The 22014-nt window shown below is 49.0% G+C and overlaps 1 protein-coding gene across 1 annotated transcript in view; it reads right to left on the reverse strand.

Annotated features, from left to right (window-relative positions):
• LOC135884424 (sodium/nucleoside cotransporter 1-like) overlaps nucleotides 1-15729 on the reverse strand; it is a 42359-nt gene extending 26630 nt beyond the window's left edge. The window contains exons 1-6 of the mRNA XM_065411789.1: nucleotides 15661-15729; nucleotides 15501-15586; nucleotides 8325-8416; nucleotides 7562-7751; nucleotides 2076-2217; nucleotides 801-914 (exon numbers count right to left, since the gene is read on the reverse strand). Of these exons, the coding sequence (XP_065267861.1) occupies nucleotides 801-914; nucleotides 2076-2217; nucleotides 7562-7751; nucleotides 8325-8416; nucleotides 15501-15586; nucleotides 15661-15729 (693 nt within the window). The remainder of the gene's footprint in view (nucleotides 1-800; nucleotides 915-2075; nucleotides 2218-7561; nucleotides 7752-8324; nucleotides 8417-15500; nucleotides 15587-15660) is intronic.
• Between the last annotated feature and the right edge of the window lie 6285 nt (nucleotides 15730-22014).

The following is a 22014-nucleotide window of genomic DNA, read 5'->3' on the forward strand; positions in this document are numbered from 1 at the left end:
GTAGAGCCAGGAGTGTAAGGGAAGTGTCAGTGGCCTGACAAATGATCTGGAGGCAAAGGCTCCAGCAGCCACCAGGGACTTCATGGCAGCATCAGGGTCTCTGTGGCAAGGAGTCAGGCCCAGATAAAGGGAATGGGGTGGGAGGCTGCCTCCTGGGTGCCAGAACACTGAGGGCAACAGGAGTTGGGGAGCCCCCACTTACTGACAAGTTTATGGGAACCAACAACATGAGAGAAGGGCCAGAGCCTGTGGGGCCCCAGGACAGAGGGAGCTGCTTTCTGCTACCACTGAACAAGGAACTTTACTAGTCCTAGCCCTAGAACTGTTCAGCCTTCCTCTGCTTCTCTGCACTGCTCCTGCCCAGAGCCAGGCCCACTCCTTGCCCGGCTTCCTGCTACAGATAAAGGAACAGCTTGTCACGCCAGGTCCCCGTGACAGCCTGGCCTGCAGGCTATTGGCCAACACCAGCTTAAGCTTCCATCTCCTGAGCAATAAAGAATAGTTAGAACCTAGCCCCATGCCTGCCCACCTGGCCCCACCTCCACGCCACTCCTCCAGCCCCACCCCCATCCTCCACCTCAGCCCCAGCCCTACCTTGATCTTCCACCCCCACCCTCCCAGCCCCACCTCCATACACAACCTCACCCCAGCCCCACCTCCACCCCACCCACCCCCACCCCATTCCCACCTCCACACTCATCTCCACTGACTCCAAACATGCCCATCCCACCTCACCTCCATGCCCTCTCCCCGCTCCACCTCAAACCTCCCCTACCGTCTGGCAGCAGCGCACTCGGTACCTGGATCTGATTGCCAAGCCACTGGAATGCTTCGAATCCAGGATTCGTTCTGATTATAAAGATCCCAAGAACAAACTCCAGGCCAAGGCCCCAGAAGACGGCTCTCCAGGGCACCTGGGACCAAGACCAAAGCAGTGCTCTATGTACTGAGTCCCATCATCTTCCCACTCCACCCTCTAGCCTCTGTTAGTCATATAAGACTCTAAGCCCCACTGTCATTTCATGGGAGGAGCCAGCAGGCACTTAGCTGCCATGGTGATGGGTGTCATAGAAACCCCCAGACAGACAGCAGGTAGGACCAGGTGAGGGATGTGAGCACTGACCCCACCGTGCTGGGCTGAGGGAGCCTCTTGCAAGATGCACTTCCCCCCTTCTCTGAAGGGATCCCTCCAGTCCAGAGTGAGCCTCCCACCTCTGTTTGGCTGACCAGGCCCTGGCCAGCGAGAGGCAGGGCTTTCTGAATATCCCATGGGCTCTAGTGCACTCTGAAAAAGCGGGATAAGGAGGTGGAATGGGAGGAAACCAAGGAACAGACAGAGAGAGAGCAGAGGAAGGGGCCAGGAAGACAGACAATGAGATGGTGCAAATCAGGGAATGGGGGCCAGGGGAACAATCCCTCCATGTAAGGACACATCACCCTTTGCACACATGCCAGGCTCACTCTCAGAGGCACTTTGCTGTCAATGGCCCTGCATCACCATGACCCAGAGCAGAGCCTGACTCACTGAACAAGAAACGGGTGGGGGGAGGGGGCAGAATTACAAAGGCACCTAATGTTTCAGCTAGGCACCCAGTGGGATTTTCAAGATTACCTACGCAGGGGAGGTTAATGCCCGACCCCCTTGTAACTCTGGCCCTAGGTCAGTATTTCTGTCCCCACTACGGGTGGAGGTCGATGGGGAACTTATTGCCCAAGCTCAGAGGTGTGTCACCCAGAGAGCCAGAATCTGGGCTCAGGAGTGGGTGGCCTATGCTCTGTTCTCTGGCCATGCTGCCTCTCTGATCTCTGCCAGTGAGCTCCACTGGCTGCACGCCCTCCCCCTTTTCCGCTGGTGCCCCAGAGGCTTCTTCTATGGGGCACCAGGAGATAACAAATGCAAACAGTACAAGAGGGTGCATGCTCCCAGAGACAACCTCTGCCTTCAGCCCCTAGGACAAGCCAGAGCTGAGCTGGTCAGGGAGACCTTCCCATGGAGAAGCAGCATCTGCAGCATTGGCCCAGGCCAGTCCTTCCTGCATGGAAGTGCAGAACCCAAAGGAAACACATCCACTTACTGCAGCATGGTGCTTGGAGCAGGCAAAGAGGAACAGAACAAATGCGCAGAGGCCAGCAAATGAAATCAGCTGCTCTGGCCTTTTGGAGGTGTCCAGAACCAGCCATGTGACCAGACCAACCAGAACGGCCAGCCAGAACACCCTGCAGGGGAAGAACCAGACAGCAAGTTGGCCAGGTGACGTGGCTGCAGGAACTCCTGGCAGCATGAGGATCAGTTCTCCCCCTCCAGTGAGATGACAAGGCTCAGTGCCAGCAATATGCCGCTGACACTCTACTTGACCCTCACCACACACAGTCACATCCTGTCCCCAAGCTGGCCCAGTGGCAGCGGCTGGTTGAAGTTAGCCCCAAGGAGGAGGGAGGTCATGCTGAATGGCTGAGGAATATTCCTACAGGAGCCTGCTATCTCCTCTCGTTGGAGACAAAGACCCCCAGTTGGTCAGGGCAGTCTGCAGTGTAGAAGACTCCTGGGTGCCTTGCTATCACTGAGCTCTCACAGCAGCATCCGTGGGTGACACTTTCTACCATTCATGGCTGGTAAGGAGACTCCTTCCCAACCTGGCAGATGATGACTTGGCCTCAGCAATATAAGTTCCTGCTCAGGTCAGCGTTGAGTCATGCCAGAACACTGTCCTGGCACTTTCCTAAGATTTGGAACGGCATTGTGATATTTCTGCTGGACCCGGTCCAAGTGGCTCCTTTCTCTCCATTGTTGCAGAGCATCCTCCAAGCTGTCAGGTGTGGGTGCCAGGCCCAGGTGGAGGCTGCTCAGTGGCAGGTCAGCACAGAGGGAGCCAGGATGCTGCGGCCAGGACCGGGCGTTCATTGCGGTGCTGGACAATGTCGGGAGCTGGGTAGTGGGGACACCTGGACAGCAGAACCCCTCACAGGGAGTAGGAGTCACGCAAAGGTAGGGGGGGATGCGGGGATGGGATGTGCTCTGTGGGGAGTCACCCTGCTTCCTTGGGCTTCTCCCAGCACTGTCCTTATCCCCACCTCTGCCCAGCTCCCCCACTACCATCCAGCTTCTGCTCCCTACCAGGGCCTCCCACTGACTTGTGTTCCAGCACTTGTGTTTTTAGGACTCCAACACTGCCTCAGGTACCTATCGGCTGGTTAGCCTGACATAGACCTTAGGCAAAATCACGGAGAGGTTGACATGGGATGCACTCAGTAAAAAAGTTAAGGGTGGCAGCATAATTAATTCATAGATTCACAGATTCCAAGGGCAGAAGGAACCAGAGCTCATCGAGACTGACCTCTGGTACAGCACAGGCCAGAGAACTTCCCCAAAATAATCCCTAGAGCAAATCTCTTAGAAAAACATCCAGTCTTGAGTTAAAACATGTTAGTGATGGAGAATCCACCATGACCCTTGGTAAATTGTTCCAATGGTTAATTACTCTCATTATTAAAAATTTACAGCTTATTTTCAGTCTGAATTTGTCTAGCTTCAACTTCCAGCCATTGGATGATGTTAGACCTTTTTCTGCTAGATTGAAGAGCCCATTATTAAATATTTGTTCCCATGTAGGTACTTATAGATTGTGATCAAGTCACCCCTTAACTTTCTCTTTGATAAGCTAAATAGATTGAGCTCCTTGAGTCTCTCACTATAGGGCAGGTTTTCTAATCCTTTAACAAGTGTTATGACTCTTCTCTGACTCTCTCAAATTTATCAACATCCTTCTTGAATTGTGGAACCAGTATTCCAGCAGTTGTCACATCAGTGCCAAAGACAAAGGTAAAATAATCTCTCTACTCCTACTCAAGATTCCCCTGTTTATGCATCCAGGGATGACATTAGCCCTTTTGGCCACAGCGTCGCACTGGGAGCTCATGTTCAGCTGATTATCCACCACAGCCCCCAGATCTTTTTCAGAGTCACTGCTTCCTAGGATAGAGTCTCCCATGCTGTAAGTGTGGCCTGCGTTCTTTATTCCTAGATTATTCATTTACATTTAGCCACATTAAAACACACATTGTTTGCTTGTGCCCAGTTTACCAAGCAATCCAGATTGCTCTTGTATTAGTGACCTGTCCTCTTTGTTATTTACCACTCCCCCAATTTTTGAATCATCTGCCAACTTTATCAGTGATGATTTTATGTTTACTTCCAGGTATTTCTCTATTTACATTTACATTGAGATCTAACAGTTAGCCATCTTTTAATCCATTTAATGAGTGCCATTTTAATTTCATCTTTCTAGGGTTTTTTAATCAAAATGTCATGTGGTACCAAGTCAAATGCCTTTAAAACGTCTAAGTATATTGCATCAACACTATTACCTTTGTCAACCAAAATTGTAATCTCAGCAAAAAAAAAAAACCAAGTTAGTTTAACAGGATCTATTTTCCATAAGCCAATGTTGATTGGCATTAATTACATTACCCTCCTTTAATTCTTCATTAATCAAGTCTCATTTCAGCTACTCCATTATCTTGCCCAGGATCAATGTCAGGCTGACAGGCCTATAATTATGGGAATCATCCTGTTTACCCTGTTAAAATATTGGCAGAGAATTAGCTTTCTTCCAGTCTTCCTGCACTTCCCCGGTATTCCAAGACTTATTGAAAATCAACATTAGTGGTCCAACGAGCGCCTCAGCCAGCTCTTTTCAAACTCTTGGATACAAGTTATCTGGACCTGCTGATTTAAAAATGTCTAACTTTAGTAGTGCTGTTTAACATCAAATAGTAGTGGATTGGAAAGAGTGTTATCATCATCATCCTCATATGTTAGACCTATCTCATCTGTTTTTTCCCAAATACAGAATAGAAATATCTGTTGAACACTTCTGCATTTTCTGCATTATTATCGATAATGCTACATTTCCATGTGGTACTAGACCAATGCCATTGTGAGGATTCTTTTTGTTCCTGATATACTTTAAAAACTCCTTATTATCCTTAATTCTGCTGACCATAGATTTCACCTAGTGTCCCTTTGATACCCTTATCAATTTTCTACATTTCCTAGCTTCTGATTTATATTTATTATCATCAACTTCCCCATTCTTCTTTCTATCTATCTATATTATTTTTTAGCTGCCTTCATTACCCTTCTAAACTACATCAGTTTTTTAACCAGTATGGCCTTCTTCAGTGATGGGATTGTGGGGTTTTTGGGTCTCTAATAAGATGTTCTTAAACAATTCCCAATAAGCATTCTCCTTTTTCTGGTTAAATTTAAATTTCTCCCAACTGATTTGGCTCATAATTGTTTCATCAGCATTGTGAAATTGGCCCTTTTAAAGAACCAGGTATATATATATTACTCGTTTGGACTTTATTCTGCTTGCACATTATAAATGTGATCAAGTCATGATCACTTGTCTAAAGTACCATTAATTTTCAGTTCTGTGATCAGTTCCTCTTTACCTTTCAAGACAAGATCGAATAAAGAATTCCCCCATGTTGGCTGCAACACTTTTTGAGTTAGGAAACTGGCATCTATAATGTTTAGAAATTCCAAAGGTGTTTTAGTACTGGCAGCATGAGACCTCCAGCATATTTCACTCAAACTGAAGTCTCCATGATCACGTAGCTTTTCTTCCTACACATTGAAGATAGGTGGATAAAGAGCTAGTCATTCTATTCCCTAGTCATTTGGTGGTCTGTAGCAGACACCAACTAATATCCCATCTTGTGTTTTATCTATTAGGATATTCATCCATACATATTCAAAATAATTTTCTTCTGAATTATCAGTGACTTGGAAACAGGTAAAACCATTTTTGACATAGAGGGCCACTTACCCTCCCCTTTTGCCCACTCCATAATCATTGCTTTTCACATTCCAATCATGGGAATCACTCCACTAGGTTTGAGCAATACCAACAAAATAAAATGTATGTTTATAAATGAGCAATTCCAGCTCCTCTTATTAGTTACCCAGGCTCCTAGCATTGGTATTTAGGTAATCTAAGAATGTCTTCTCTTCATGTTCTTTGATCCTTGACTAATTTTGCTCTCAACATCTTGATTCTGTGCTAAATAAGTTCTCTTCCCTCTATTTTAATACCAGTCAACATGTCTTTATGGATAATAGATCTGGTCAAACAAACTAGTCATCATTTTTTGATGAGAGCACATGTTTAGCTCATAAAGGTAAGTGGGCTGACATAATAGACTTAGATTTCTGTAAGGCATTTGACCGAGTCCTGTATAAAATTCTGAATAAAAAAATCTTGCACATATTAAATGGATTAAAAAACTGGTTAAAGAGTAGATCTCAAAATGTAACTGTAGTAAACAGGAAATTGTTATCCAGTGATGGTATTTCTATTGTTTTCAGTGTAGTGCTATTCAATATTTTATCAATGATTTGGAAGAAAATATAAAATCATTGCCGGTGAAATCTGCAGACGACACAAGAATTGGTGGAGTGGCAAATAATGATGGGGACTGGTCAGTTCTCCTGAGTGACCTGGATCACACGGTAAGGTGAGCTTATTGCACAATAAGCGTTTTAACACAACCAAATGCAAAGTCATACATATTAGATCAAAGAACTTATAGCACCTTTAAAGTCCTGGAAAGCAGGGACTCGGAAAAGGATGTAGGGGCACAGTGGAAACCAACTGAACATGAGCTCCCAGTGCAATACTGTGGCTAAGGGAGTTAATGTGATTCTTAGATGGATAAACAAGGTAACGTCAAATGGGACATGGTACGACATCTGTATACAGCACAGAGGAGACCATTGCTGGACACTGGGTCCAGTTCTGGTGTCCACACTTCAAAAAGGATATTTAAAAATTGGAAAGAGTTAAAAAAAGAATCAAAGGAATGATCTGAGGTCTGGAAAATCTGCCTTACAGTGAGAGACTAAAGAAACAGTCTATTTAGTTCATCGAAAAGAAAGTTAAGAGGTGACTTGATCACAGTCTGTAAGTGTCTACATGGGGACAAGTAGCCTGACCAAAGCCAATGAGACCACTGGGGTGCGTCAGGGCCACTTGTGTGAGCGAGGGTTGCACCGCAAGGCAGGAAAGTCCAGGAATTACCCATAGTGCCCCGGGCACAGGGACCAAGGTGGGATGTTTGCTCTTTGAACGAATACCCCATAGTGGAGATCAGCTTCCGTCGAGGAAGAGATGGGGATCGTTTGAAGAGACAACCAAACTGCAGCCCTCTCCAATCAGTATGGAGAGGCATAGTGCATCTTATCACAATCTCTCTTAGCACACCTGCAGCGGCTGTCAGATCCCTCCCCGGAGAGGCCTCTAGGGCCACATCTGTGCGGGAGTGTGTGCCAGCATGTGTCTGCCGGCTTCAGCACAGCTCCCAGCCGTGCAATCCAGCGCAGGCCCAGTTAGTGCATGCCCACAGAGAACCTCCGTGTGTGCCCACCAGCCCAGCTGTCCCATGCCCATTGAGGGTGTGTGTGCACTGACGTGACGGAGACCCAGTGCACCTGGTGAAACATGCAGCCCAGCAGAAAGCTGCTTTCGGTGGATAAAGTGTCTATTGCCAGACTCACCATTTTAGCCACAGCCAGGACTTCAGGCAGCATTTCTGACAGGGGCTCAGAAGCTTCGTCAGCTTGGCTCCATAGTGTTTCTGAATGAGGCCCCAGCCCACAAAGAAGATGACCAGACCAGTGATAACGACCAAGGCGATGGCTCGCTGGAAGTCCAGCCAACAGGCAGCAATGAAATAGGCCAAGTACGCTGAGGAGAAGCAGGGCAGAGGCAGTGAGCGGCTTCAGGGGCCTGTGGGCAGACTGAGCTCTCACAAACCCTCCCTTGTCTCCAGCTATTCCTCCCCCATCCCTCACCACATAACCCCTACCACTGCAGAGCAATCCCACAGCAGTCAAGCGAGCTGGCTTGTGGGCGTGTAGTGACCAGCCATTCCTGGGGGCTGGAGGGACTGACAGGAAGGCAGAAGTAGACATCTCTGCATGTTCACCGGGCGGGGTGGGGGGGGCAGGGTCATGCTATTCCAGGACTAGAGATGCCTGAACTCCCCGTAAGGAGAAAGTCTGACCGGGATCAAAGGGGAGAGAATGACACAGGCCCACTGCAGCTGGAAAGATGGGAGATGGATGGGCTCAGGTGCAACCTTCGTGACAAGGCGTGGACGCCCCCCTTGCTTGGGACACAGAAATCCAGACTAGCCCAAGGTCTGGAGAACATGCTGAGGGGGTGAGTCCACTTGGCTGAGGAGGGGTTCTTGGTTCTAGTGTCTTTGATTCCCAGGGAGGATCGCCCACACGTTGTGAGAGGGCCTGACAGTCTCACCTGCACACAGGAGGCCCAGAAAGACCTTCCGGAGCACCTTGGTGTGAGCCTTACACACCCTTCTGGCCTGCGACACGGGCTGTGCTGCACGCCTGGGGAGATGCAAACAGAGACACCAACGCGCACGCAGGGTGCTTGCCGAGCAAAGCTCCCCTGATTCAAGAGCCACTTGTTCCCAGCAGGAACTGCAGGTTCCGGTGCAGCCTATTCACACCCATTTATCTTAACTAGCCTCCCAGCTGCGGGCAGTCACACAAACACCTCCAGCCTTCCTGGGATTTTAGGAAAGATGCCTCCCCACTACTGCCCCACATTGCCCTCCATAGGCACCGACTCCATGGGGGCTCTGGGGCTGGAACACCCACGGAAAAAAAATAGTGGGTGTTCACCACGCACCAGCCACCCGCTGATCAGCTGTTACTTCAGGAGGCCCCGCCGATCAGCTGTTCGGTGCCATGTGGGAGGGGGTAGAGAGGAGGCAGTAAGAGCCAGAGGGAGGGTGGGGCCTTGGGGGAAGGGGCGGAGTGGGGGTGGGGCCTCGTGGTGCAGCGCCCCCCCCCTGAAAAATGAAAGTCGGCGCCTGTGGTGCCCTTCACTGCAAGCTCAGCCGAGCTCTTCCGCTGACTGAGGTTAATACAGCCCTTCACATCCCTTATGGCAAGCCAAGCCCTTGTACCGTGGGCAGAGGCGTAGCGAGCGCCCTCCGTACCCTCCGACCGGAGGGGGCCCCGCAAGGAAGGGGGCCCCTAAAAGTGGCAAAATAAATACCGCATTCCAGTTTCTGCATTGTAAGGAGCCCCGCCCGGACATATGGGGGCCACCGTTCGGAGGGGGCCACGTTCTTTGTTGCTACGGCCCTGACCGTGGGTGGGACAGCTGTCATCCATCTGTGTTACTGATAAGATAACTGTGAGCCTGTACAAGGCCACTGCAGGCAGAGCTCCCTAAAAGAACAAAGTCCCAGCAGCTTTGCCATACAGCCCCTTGGAAGGAACATGCCAAATCAGCTGCTTCTGTGACAGGCATCAACCTGTTGCCGGTAGACCACAATTAGAGATCTATGAGTGCTGCTGCTCCCAGAACAAAGAGAGACGGCTCTTTAGCTCACATGGTAGAGGCTTATGCTTTTATATCCAGAGAGCCCCAATTCAAACCCAAGAGATGACCCAGACAGGGACACTGTGCTATCTGTTATCCTGGACCACAATCTACTCCTAGAGCCAGGAAGAGAAGCCAGGATTCTTGATGCAGCTGAAATGTTCCAAGTGTAGACAAGCCCTTAGTGTGAGGTGACGGCTGGAGTGATGCTATGTTGCAAAGCAGTGTGTGCAGAAGACCATGGGAATGTCTACACTGCAATGAAAGCCCAGGGTTAGTGAGACTTGAGTCAGCGGACCCTGGGTTTGAGAACCCGAGGCTTGAGCATCTACATTGATTGCCAACCCTAGGTTAAGAATTTTTAACCCAGGCCCGAACCTGGGGATCCAGCATCCACACTGCAGTACACAGCCCCACGTCCACCCAACCATACTCCAGACTTCCTAGCGCCCTCCTGAAATGTGGCCGCTCTAGCCCTTTGTTCGTTGTACAGCATGGGAAAACTTAACGGTCCACACCGCACATACAGGAAGTTTGAACAGCCTGCCAGCACATCCTGCCGAGTTATCATTTTGGTCCGCGTGCTCCCTGCAACTGGAGCCAGCAACATGGAGGAGTGGCACTTTAAGAACTTCTCTTGTGTGGCCTTTCACTCCTGCTTCAGGACACAGATAGAGCTTCCGTGAGCCACTGCTGGGCAGTTCAGTGGTGTTTTCTGTCTGACAGAGCTAGTGATAGAGCAGGAGGAGGGGGAGGACACAGACATGGCAAACTCAAACTGACTGATGCTGCTCATGACACTCGGTACAGTCACTGATGCTCCCTACATAGACCAGAACAGGGCCACAAGCACAGACTGGTGGGACCACATCGTCACGTAGACCTGGGATGACCAGCAGTGGGTCCAGAACTTTTGCATAAAGAAAGGCACATTTCTGGAGCATTGGGAGCATCTTGTCTCGACTCTCACGTGTAAAGTCACATGCGTGAGGGTGGCCATGCCAGTCCAGAAGCAGGTTGCTGTAACCATATGGAAACTGGCTACGCCAGGCAGCTACAAGTCCATTGCCAACCAGTTTGGTGCTGTAAAGTTGTCTGCAGATAAAGTGGTGGCGGAGGTTTCTGAGGCGGTCAGGCATGTCTTTTATCCGGGGGTTTGGGCGGCCCGGCGTGGCGCTGGAGTGGGGGTTTGAGCGACCCGGCGCTCCGGGGATTTGGGTGGCCTGGCCCGGCCCGGCCTGGCACCGGGGGAGGGGGTTGGGCGGTGCGGCACGGCACTGGAGGGGTGGGGGCTTCGGCGGTGCTGGGGGCGGCGTGGCGTGGCGTGGTGCTGGGGGGGGGGCGGGGGTTTGGCCAACCCAGCCCGGTGCAGCGCAGCGCTCCACTCCGCTCCGGGGGGGCGGGGGTTTGGCCGGCCCGGCCCGGCGCTCCGGGGGTTTGGCTGGCCCGGCGTGGTGAGGCGCTGGGGGGGGGCGGGGGTTTGGGCGGCCCGGCGTGGCGCTGGAGCGGGGGTTTGAGCGGCCCAGCGCTCCGGGGATTTGGGTGGCCTGGCCCAGCGCCGGGGGAGGGGGTTGGGCGGCGCGGTGCGGTGCGGCGGCTGGGGTTTCGCTGGCGCGGCGCTGGGGGGGGTTTGGGCGGCCCGGCGTGGCGCTGGTGGGGGGGGGTTCGCCGGCGCAGCGCTGGGGGGGGGTGGGCGGCCCGGCGCGGCACTGGGGGGGGTCGGTGGCGCGGCGCTGGGGCGTGGGGGGGTCAGCGGCGCGGCGCTGGGGGGGGTTGGTGGTGCGGCGCTGGTGGGGGTGTTATGGCGGGGCGGTGCTCTTCTTTTTTGCCTGGGCCGGCAAAAACGTTAGAGCCGGCGCTACCCAAGGTGATGGGCATGAAAGATATTCCTGAGGGAATCTCTGGCTTTGAGAGAATGGGGATTCCAAATTGTGCCAGAACACTGATGGGACCCATGTGCCCATAGTTTGCCCTCCTCAAGGAGCACATGAGTACATAAACTGCTAAGGGCGCTACTCCATAGTTATGCAGGCCCTCATTGACCATGGAGGCCAATTTAAGAACATCAGTGTTGGCTGCACTGCAAATGTTGGATGCCAGGGTTTTCCTCCAACCGGGAGTCTACATTCATAGACAGGCTGGGACACTATTCCCACCACATGATGTTGTTATAAATGGAGTTACTGTCCCCACTGTTGTTTGGGGACCCCACGCAAATCCCCTTTTTGCCTTGACTTATGAAACCATACCCTTATCTCTGAGGCCCTGGCCAGCAGGTGTAGAACGGTGGGTGAATGTGTGTTATAGTCTCAGAGGCTCATAGACTTTAAGGTCAGAAGGGACCATTATGATCATCTAGTCTGACCTCCTGCACAACACAGGCCACAGAAGCTCACCTACCCACTCCTGTAACAAACCCCTAACCTATGTCTGAGTTATTGAAGTCCTCAAATCGTGGTTTAAAGACCTCAAGGTGCAGAGAATCCTCCAGCAAATGACTCGTGCCCCACGCTGCAGAGGAGGGCTGATTGAAATCCCACTGGTGATGTTTACAGACCCGTTTGGATGCCAGTGTCATCAATGCTGTCTGCATTAGTCTGGCTTGCTGTGCTCTTCATAACCTTTCCCCCGAATGGATCTATGACAGCGAGTGGCCGCTGAACCAGCACACTCAGCCAGAGAGGGCACCTACCACAGCTGGAGCTGGGTGCACCCAGGCAACAGAAATCAGAGATGGACTTGCATGGCCCAATGGAAGAGGCAGGATAGTATCTTTATGAATGTGCTTGGAGGGCGGGGGGCATTGATTGCTTCGGGGGGTGGGGGTTGATTGTTATGCATTTTTGACTGACATGACTGCTTATGAAATGGAGCTGGGAGGAGAAACTGTATGGATTGATGTAAATAATTGATGTATGGATTGATGCAAATAGCTGTATTGAGACATGGGTTTTGCGTAAAACCTCCTAGCTGTCCCTGATCATGTGTTCACCGTTATTATTTGATATACACATTATCTGATGTGTTGCAGTGATGGCTGTAACATTTCTTTATAAAATAAAAACCTTTACTTTTACACATGTATTGGAAAAGTACAATATGAAACCATTGCCTGCCAGGCCAGCTGCCATTACTCCCCAAAACACCAACACCACCAAAAGCTTTAGAAGTAACCAAGACCAAAGTGCATCACCAAATGCAATCAGTTGAACTATGTACGAGACATGCCTCCCACACTATTGCATGTCCCCCACCCTCCCTCCCCCATTCTCCTTTCCCTTCCTTCCATATTTGCTGGGCGCTTGGCACCGGGATGGGAATGGAGGCATACACAGAGAAGGGATTCAGCACTGAGGACTGCATGGGACACACTAGCCGTGTCCGACCTCTCGTACGACCCGATCGTATGAACCACCCAGCCGTGGAGTTGTCCAAGCTGTTCCTGTTCCAGGATCTGCGAATCAAGTGCTTGCTCCTGTGCTGCTACCCTGTCCCCAGCTATGCAGCCAGCTCGAGATTTTCTGCTCACCTCTCCGCATGTCTTTCCTCTGGTCGTAAGCCCCTTTCCCCTTGGTACTTGACCTGCTTGTTGGCCTGTCCAGAACTTCAACCATAAGTTCTTCACAGAAATGCTTCCTCTTGGAACAGTGCATGAAGGTATGTTGGCCCAGGCTTTTGCAGTGTGGGCGAGCTGTGGAGATACTGCAGTTTGTAGAGGTCGAGGGGCCTGGAATAGGACAAGACACAGAGGGTTACTGTCTCCAATAGCTTGGTGCAGGAGAACAAAAACTCATTTTGGAATTTCAAGGACAGAAAACATTACTTTTTGAAACTGAACTGCAATATATTGACAGAAGGCTGCTTCAGCCCACAGAAGCTCCCTAGACACAGCCGAGTTAATCGCAGTGCAAGAAGTGCTTGGGAATGAGCGACGGGATGGATCACTTGATGATTACCTGTTCTGTTCATTCCCTCTGGGTCACCTGGCACTGGCCACTGTCGGAAGACAGGATATTGGGCTAGATGGACCTTTGGTCTAACCCAATAGGGCCATTCTTATGTTCTTATAATCTTATGCTGAGAGCGTGGTAAATTAAAAATCACAACATTTAAAAAAAAATAAAAAAAATTGAATTTGGGAGGAGGTTGGTGGCCAGGCTGTTGGTGGGAAATCAGGTGTGTATGCCTCTGAAGTGCTCAAATGTATGGTGAGTGAACAGCACATCTATGAGTGGAGTGAGCTGGCAAGCTACCAAGGTAGCCCTGAAAAATACACCTTTCCCCGAAATGTGACTACAGACATGGAGTTCCAGCCACATGAAAAGTTTGCAGCTATCAGCCCCCAGGATTGGGTAAGAATTCATTAGCAAATCAACAGAGTGCTGCATTAGCGTACGCATTGTTTAGCGCCTCCCCAGGGCTTCTGATGCAGCCTGGTAGGATGGCGTGCAAACACCTGGAATGGAACTCCACAGCCATCCCCCTTCTCCCCCTGGCAAATTTCTGAACTGACTTCAAACACCTAGTCGTATTTGGGATTAATGATTTCATCACCTATGAAATGCATGGACTACATTTAACAGAAATGGACTACATATGAAAACAGACATTTGAATCACTTCCCCCTCCCTCCAACCCTACAATTCAGTCTTTTCAGGCAGCTCATTACACCATGGCGTTGGTACCGAGTGGTGTACATATGGGGAAGGTAATATACGGTTCTTATTTTAACAAACTAGAAAATACTAGCAAAAATGTGCACCTCCCCAGGCGAGATTCTCTTTGACACGCCTGTTTTACTGCTGGCATTTCCTGGTCTCCGTTTGGAATTCCATGGTGGGGGCAGAGGGCAGGAACAATGCGCTACTAGCAGCTACATGCTGCTACCCAGAACTTATCATCTTTTGGCATTGGTTCATGGAATGGAAATCTCTCCCATTCCCATATTAACAAACAGAAAAATGAACCCAGAAACTTACCAGACTCCAGAGCAGTTATCCCTCTTCTGTTTCTGCTGCCAGCTCCACGGTGGGCTGTTCCTCCAGGGGGTATCAAAAAGCTCCTTTGAGTATGGCCCCAGTATGTGCTGCAGCTGTTCCTGTGGCAAAGCCTCCTCTAGGACCAGTTTCATCAGCAGAGTCACTTCATTTGCCTCATTCAACGATTCCCCTGCTGGCTTCTGAGGCCACAGGGCCTCCTCCCAGCTGACCAGGTAATCGAGCACCACTGGTGGCTCAGTGCTCAGAACAGTCCCCATCATACTCAAACTCATCATAAGAAGGGCGTGATGCCGGCGAGTTGCCAGAGATGCAGCTGTAGTCCTGTACTCATAGTAGCAGTACTCATTCTTGAGCCCCTTCATCTGTTCCCCACACTGGTCGCTGGTCGGTAAATTTCCAGCACTACCAGCTTCTTTGCTATTTGCTGGTATACGTGGGCATTCCAGAACTCTTACTAAAATCAGTTGCATTGCAGGCCTAGCATCAGAGATTAACCAAGATCTGGCTCTGGCTGTCTCCTGCAACCATGTTGCAGTGCACTTTCTGGTTGGTATCCGTTGCAAACACAGACTGCTCTGTGCTCTCCTAAGGTGTGTTTGCAGCTTGGCAGTCAGAATAAAACAAAAGGGTTAACCACAAAGCTGCTGTACTAGAACAAGGGGAGGTGCTTCCATTTCCCTGGAGTTAATTAATGATTCTTGGGAGAGAGAGGACACAGGACGTCGACCCATAGCATTGTGGGATACTTTTGGCAGACTCAAAGAACCCGAGTTCAAGGAGTGTTACATCTACACTGCAAAACGACAGGCCTCGAACCCTGCGCCCCACCTTGAGTCCGGCTCAGACCTTCCATCTTCATGGGGTCACAGGACCATGGCCCTGAGGCCAAGAGATTTGTGTGTAGATGGAAGAGGGGTTAGGGTTTGAGCCTGAGTCTGAGCCTGGGCTTACCTTGCAGTGTAGACATACTCAAAGTGGTTGTGTGCTAATCTCTAGTTTACTGTTGTGTTTGTAGTGTGTGTGTTTTGGTTAATGGGATCTGTTTGGGGAGAAGTGACGCTTCCTGGGGTTACTATACCTCCAGAAGGTGGAGCGTTCAGCTCTCTCCTCTCTGTTGTTCTCAGGAGGCGGATTCTGTGCTCCCTCAGGGAGTCCCTCTTCTTCCTGTAAAACATCCTGTTAGTCAGTGTTCTCAGAGCAGGTCCAAAGGCCAGTGCAGAAGAGAAGGGAAGATTTACCATGGAGTCGAAAGCCGTGTTCTCCAAGCCCTTCTCCAGGTCACCGAGTGAAATTCTGACATCCTCCATATCTAGATGTGCTCCCGCTACAACACAAACTTAGGAATTAGCTGGATGGCCCCACAACAGTGCATCCTGTGAAGGAATGATGCCATGAGCACCATCTGATTCCCGAGCTGGGAGGCAATAGCCATTTGCTTCCCGAGAGTGGGGAAACCCTGAGCTGCTTCCTTGTTTTGGACCCAAGGGAGAGAAGCCCAGAGCTCATAGATTTAAGGCCAGAAGGGATCATTTTGATCATCTAGTCTGACCTCCTGTATTGCACAGGCCAGAAAACTTCCTGAAATAATTCCTAGATCAATCTTTTAGAAAAACATCCCTTCTTGAGTTAAAAATTATCAGTGATGGAGAATCCACCACGACCCTTGGTAAGTTGTTCCAATGGGTAATGACTCTCCCTGTTAAAATGTAGGCCTTATTTCAGTCTGAATTTGTCTAGCTTCAGCTTCCAGCCATTGGCACATGTTAGACCTTTGTCTGCTGGATTGAAGAGCGTGAAAGGCGGCACGCGAGCCGATTTTTACTGGCACGCTGCTGCCAGCCGGGGTCCCGGCCCCTGGCCCCGCTAAGCCTGCTGCCGGCCTGGGTGAACGGAACTCCCGGCCGGCAGCGGCTGAGCGGGGCCGGGACCCCAGCTGGCAGGAGCCGGTCTGCGGTTCCAGCCGCCTGGCCCCCTGCCAGCCGGGGTCCGGGCCTCCGGCCCTGCTCAGCCCTTCTGCCGGCCTGGAGTACTGGCAGCCAGCGCAGGGCTCCGCTCCTGGCCTGGTCCCAGCGCTCTGCAGCCCTTATCAAAAATTACACTACAATTAGCTTAAAAACTTGAAAACTTTGTTTGTATATTACAGTAATCATTAAAACATGTATAATGTTAATAAATACATAGGTTTGATGAAATAAAGTAGTTGTATTTGCGTGCCTGTGCTTAATTTGAGTTTTCGATGATTTACCTTCTAAAAAAATCTCGCATGTCTCGCATCCCCAGAAAGGGCATCTCACACTCCCAGGGGGTGCGTGCACCCCAGGTTAAGAACCACTGCACTAAACTGATAAGATCTGCATTTTAATTTAATTTTAAATGAAGTTTCTTAAATGTTTTTAAAACCTTGTTTACTTTACATACAACAATAGTTTAATTATATATTATAGACTTATAGAGAGAGACCTTCTAAAAACGTTAAAATGTATTACTGGCACGCGAAACCTTAAATTAGTGTGAATAAATGAAGACTCACTTCTGAAAGGCTGCCGACCCCTGCCTTAACCTTTTCTTTGTTAAGCTAAATAGATTGACCTCTTTGAGTCTATCACTAGAAGGCAGGTTTTCCAATCCTTTAATCGTTCTTGTGGCTCTTCTCCGAACCCCTCTTCATTTTATCCACCTCCTCCTGGAATTGTGGGCACCAGACCTAGACACAGGATCCTAGCACAAGTAGCACCAGTACCAAATACAGAAGTAAAATAATCTACTACATGACATTCCCCTGTTTATGCACCCTAAGCTCCCATTGGATCTTTTGGCAATATCGTCACACTAGGAGCTCATGTTCAGCTGATTATCCACCATGACCCCAAATCTCTTTCAGGGTCTCTGCTTCCCAGGATAGAGTCCCCATCCTGTAAGTATGGCCTGTACTCTTTGTCCCTAGATGTGTCCATTTATATTTAGGCATCTGGTTCCTGAGCTGGGAAAGTGTGACCCTCGCACCCCTTTCTTTATTCACACCCTACACACTACTGTAATGATAACTGTATAAAATATGCCTTGTGAGCTATCATTTGAAAACTATTAACACACTGCTGAATAACATCATTGTAAAATATGTGTAACAACATTTAGACATAACAAATCTTGCATCTTGGCAGGGATTGGACTAGATGACCCTTGTAGTCCCTTCTAACCTTATGGTTCTATATGTGAAGTTATAAATTCTCTCTGTGTGATGTAACCTTCCTTAGAGGTTTTTCCTTCCTTAGAGGTTTTTAAGATCAGGCTTGACGAAGCTCTGGCTGGGATGATTTAGTTGGGGATTGGTCATACATAACATAAGAACATAAGAACGGCCGTACCGGGTCAGACCAAAGGTCCATCTAGCCCAGTATCCTGTCTACCGACAGTGGCCAATGCCAGGTGCCCCAGAAGGAGTGGACCTAACAGGCAATGATCAAGTGATCTCTCTCCTGCCATCCATCTCCATCCTCTGACAAACAGAGGCTAGGGACACCATTCTTTACCCATCCTGGCTAATAGCCATTAATGGACTTAACCACCATGAATTTATCCAGTTCTCTTTTAAACGCTGTTATAGTCCTAGCCTTCACAACCTCCTCAGGCAAAGAGTTCCACAAGTTGACTGTGCGCTGCGTGAAGAAGAACTTCCTTGTATTTGTTTTAAACCTGCTGCCTATTAATTTCATTTGGAGACCCCTAGTTCTTGTATTATGGGAATAAGTAAATAACTTTTCCTTATCCACTTTCTCCACATCACTCATGATTTTATATACCTCTATCATATCCCCCCTTAGTCTCCTCTTTTCCAAGCTGAAAAGTCCTAGCCTCTTTAATCTCTCCTCATATGGGATCCATTCCAAACCCCTAATCATTTTAGTTGCCCTTTTCTGAACCTTTTCTAGTGCCAGTATATCTTTTTTGAGATGAGGAGACCACATCTGTACGCAGTATTCGAGATGTGGGCGTACCATCGATTTATATAAGGGCAATAATATATTCTCAGTCTTATTCTCTATCCCCTTTTTAATGATCCCTAACATCCTGTTTGCTTTTTTGACCGCCTCTGCACACTGCGTGGACATCTTCAGAGAACTATCCACGATGACTCCAAGATCTTTTTCCTGACTTGTTGTAGCTAAATTAGCCCCCATCATATTGTATGTATAGTTGGGGTTATTTTTTCCAATGTGCATTACTTTACATTTATCCACATTAAATTTCATTTGCCATTTTGTTGCCCAATCACTTAGTTTTGTGAGATCTTTTTGAAGTTCGACACAGTCTGCTTTGGTCTTAACTATCTTGAGCAGTTTAGTATCATCTGCAAACTTTGCCACCTCACTGTTTACCCCTTTCTCCAGATCATTTATAAATAAGTTGAATAGGATTGGTCCGAGGACTGACCCTTGGGGAACACCACTAGTTACCCCTCTCCATTCTGAGAATTTACCATTAATTCCTACCCTTTGTTCCCGGTCTTTTAACCAGTTCTCAATCCATGAAAGGACCTTCCCATTTATCCCATGATAGCTTAATTTACGTAAGAGCCTTTGGTGAGGGACCTTGTCAAAGGCTTTCTGGAATGCTAAGTACACTATGTCCACTGGATCCCCCTTGTCCACATGTTTTTTGACCCCTTCAAAGAACTCTAATAGATTAGTAAGACACGATTTCCCTTTACAGAAACCATGTTGACTATTGCTCAACAGTTTATGTTTTTCTATGTGTCTGAAAATTTTATTCTTAACTATTGTTTCGACTAATTTGCCTGGTACTGACGTTAGACTTACCGGTCTGTAATTGCCGGGATCACCTCTAGAGCCCTTTTAAAATATTGGCGTTACATTAGCTAACTTCCAGTCATTGGGTACAGAAGCCGATTTAAAGGACAGGTTACAAACCTTAGTTAATAGTTCCACAACTTCACATTTGAGTTCTTTCAGAACTCTTGGGTGAATGCCATCTGGTTCCGGTGACTTGTTAATGTTAAGTTTATCAATTAATTCCAAAACCTCCTCTAGTGACACTTCAATCTGTGACAGTTCCTCAGATTTGTCACCTACAAAAGCCAGCTCAGGTTTGGGAATCTCCCTAACATCCTCATCCGTGAAGACTGAAGCAAAGAATCCATTTAGTTTCTCCGCAATGACTTTATCGTCTTTAAGCGCTCCTTTTGTATCTCGATCATCAAGGGGCCCCACTGGTTGTTTAGCAGGCTTCCTGCTTCTGATGTACTTAAAAAACATTTTGTTATTACCTTTGGAGTTTTTGGCTAGCCGTTCTTCAAACTCCTCTTTGGCTTTTCTTATTACATTCTTGCACTTAATTTGGCAGCGTTTATGCTTCTTTCTATTTGCCTTACTAGGATTTGACTTCCACTTTTTAAAGGAAGTCTTTTTATCTCTCACTGCTTCTTTTACATGGTTGTTAAGCCACGGTGGCTCTTTTTTAGTTCTTTTACTGTGTTTCTTAATTTGGGGTATACATTGAAGTTGGGCCTCTATTATGGTGTCTTTTGTGGGGAAATAGAGGAGGGGGGCCTTCTTTTTGATAGCCAGAGCTTTGAATCTGAAGGCCCCAAATAAACCCTCCAACAGAGATCTGTTATGCTGATGGCCTTTGCACAGAGTAGGGCAGGCCTAAAGCTTAAACTAGACTAAACTGCACAGTTTTCTGCCAAACTCGGTCAAGGGTCATGTCCAGAGGAGGGAATGGGAGAATAACCCCCCCCCCTGCAGCAGTACTAATGAAATATGTTCATAACTGATGAAATATAATAACTGCAAGGCTACGGAAATATAACGCAAGTTGCTTGACATTAAGAAATTGTTTTTGCAGAGAGTTAATCATCCTTGCTGCTATAACTATTTGCAACCTTTTCCATAGTCCAGCTATCTGCAAACTAGCCCCCCCCTTAAGCCTTTGCTGAAATCCCCCGGAAAATGACATAGTCCAAGTCTTGAGAAATGTACCCAAGCTAGGGCTGAGCACCACCCCTGCGGAAACCACCAAGCGCCCTTCTACCCAAACAAACACCCACTCCTCGGAAATTAAGTCAGAGGGTAGGGAGGGGGGTGAGAAGACTGACCCCAACCCCTGCTTCCTAGCTCGTGATCAGCTCATGCTCAACCCTTGCCCAGCTTGTGATTTGTCCCCAAAGCTCGTGCTCAACCCTTGCTCAGCTTGTGATTTGCCCCCAATGACTTAATTCATGACGTATTGTTTGTACCCTGCTTGTGGTTTAATGGAATAAAGGCAGCCTGCGAGCTGTTGCCCGGGGTGCCAGTTTGAAAAAACTGCACCCCAACGCGTTGGTATGTATTGCAATAAAGGCCTCAGGCTCTGAGTCTGTGAACTAAAATCACTGCGTGGGTGATTCTTTCCACGACAATTTGGGGGCTCGTCCGGGATCACTCGACGTCCCACCGGACCGGAGGACCGTGGACCGCTCGCTCCCACACTGATCCCAGGCGCCAAGTAAGAGACCCTTGTCTCTATTTGGGATTCGGTAAGGAGCTGCCCATAGGCTCTAGGTTCAGGTGAGAACGCGCTGTGATCCGAACCTTTTAAGGTTAGACTCATTTGCCTGACGCCTGTTCGTTTTGTGTGTGTCCGTTCTGTAACTTGTCTGTTTAAATTCTTGCATCATGCTGCGCTCTCTCTATCATTGTTTCCTTAGGCTATAAGCTGGGGGGGGGCGTAGGTGACTGTCTGTTTTGTGGTGTGTACACGAGGTCTTAGACCCAACGGTTTCCTTGGAACAGCCTCGGTAAAATTACTGGGACATCCGTCTGGCAGTTAAACACTTTTAGAGTGCCAGCCCAGAATAAAAACAAGTTTCGGATGACAGGAGATTATTCAGGCAGGAACAGAGGCTGAATAGGCTGGGTGATCTCTCTGGGACATAAAGGAAACCACCACTGACTCAAGAAATAAGTGACCCGAGGACTAGAGGCAAACAACAGAGAGGGTTTCTAATCTTGATAAGAACAAGAAGTACGCCAAACTCCTATGCTTTGCCTTTTTAAGCTTTCTATATTGTTGCTTGCTTAGCTTTGTGGCCATATCCCTCTGGGCAGTGGTGATCTCAGAGGGAGGTGAAAATCAGGCTGCAGGAGCACCCCGGGAAAGTGGACCCCATAGTGAGTAGGGGACTGAAGCCACTCCCTGGAACCCACTACGGGCGGGGTAAGGGACCGAGGATAGCGGAGACCCCCGCCTAGAGTGACAGTGGTGGGATGAGGCCAGGGCACCCTGGAGCCTACTACGGGTGGGGTAAGGGACTGGGGAAACCGGAGACCCCCATTTAAGTAAGTAGTAGTAGGGCAGGACTTCAGGGAATCCCGGTGCAGCCGAAGGGGGCGAAGGACTCCCACCAGCAATAGGCTGTGTGGACTAGTGAGACCTGCGACCCGGGGATCGACAGGACTCCCACTAGCAATAGGCTGGGGGCTGGAAAGGACTGTTATAGCAAAGATCCCGGTTTAGGTGTGGTGTGATTGTAGGTCGCAAGGTGACTCTGGGACCAGCTGCGGGCGGGGTAAGGGACCGTGAATCGGAGACCC

This window comes from Emys orbicularis, chromosome 10 (assembly GCF_028017835.1).
Source record: "Emys orbicularis isolate rEmyOrb1 chromosome 10, rEmyOrb1.hap1, whole genome shotgun sequence".
NCBI lineage: Eukaryota > Metazoa > Chordata > Testudines > Emydidae > Emys > Emys orbicularis.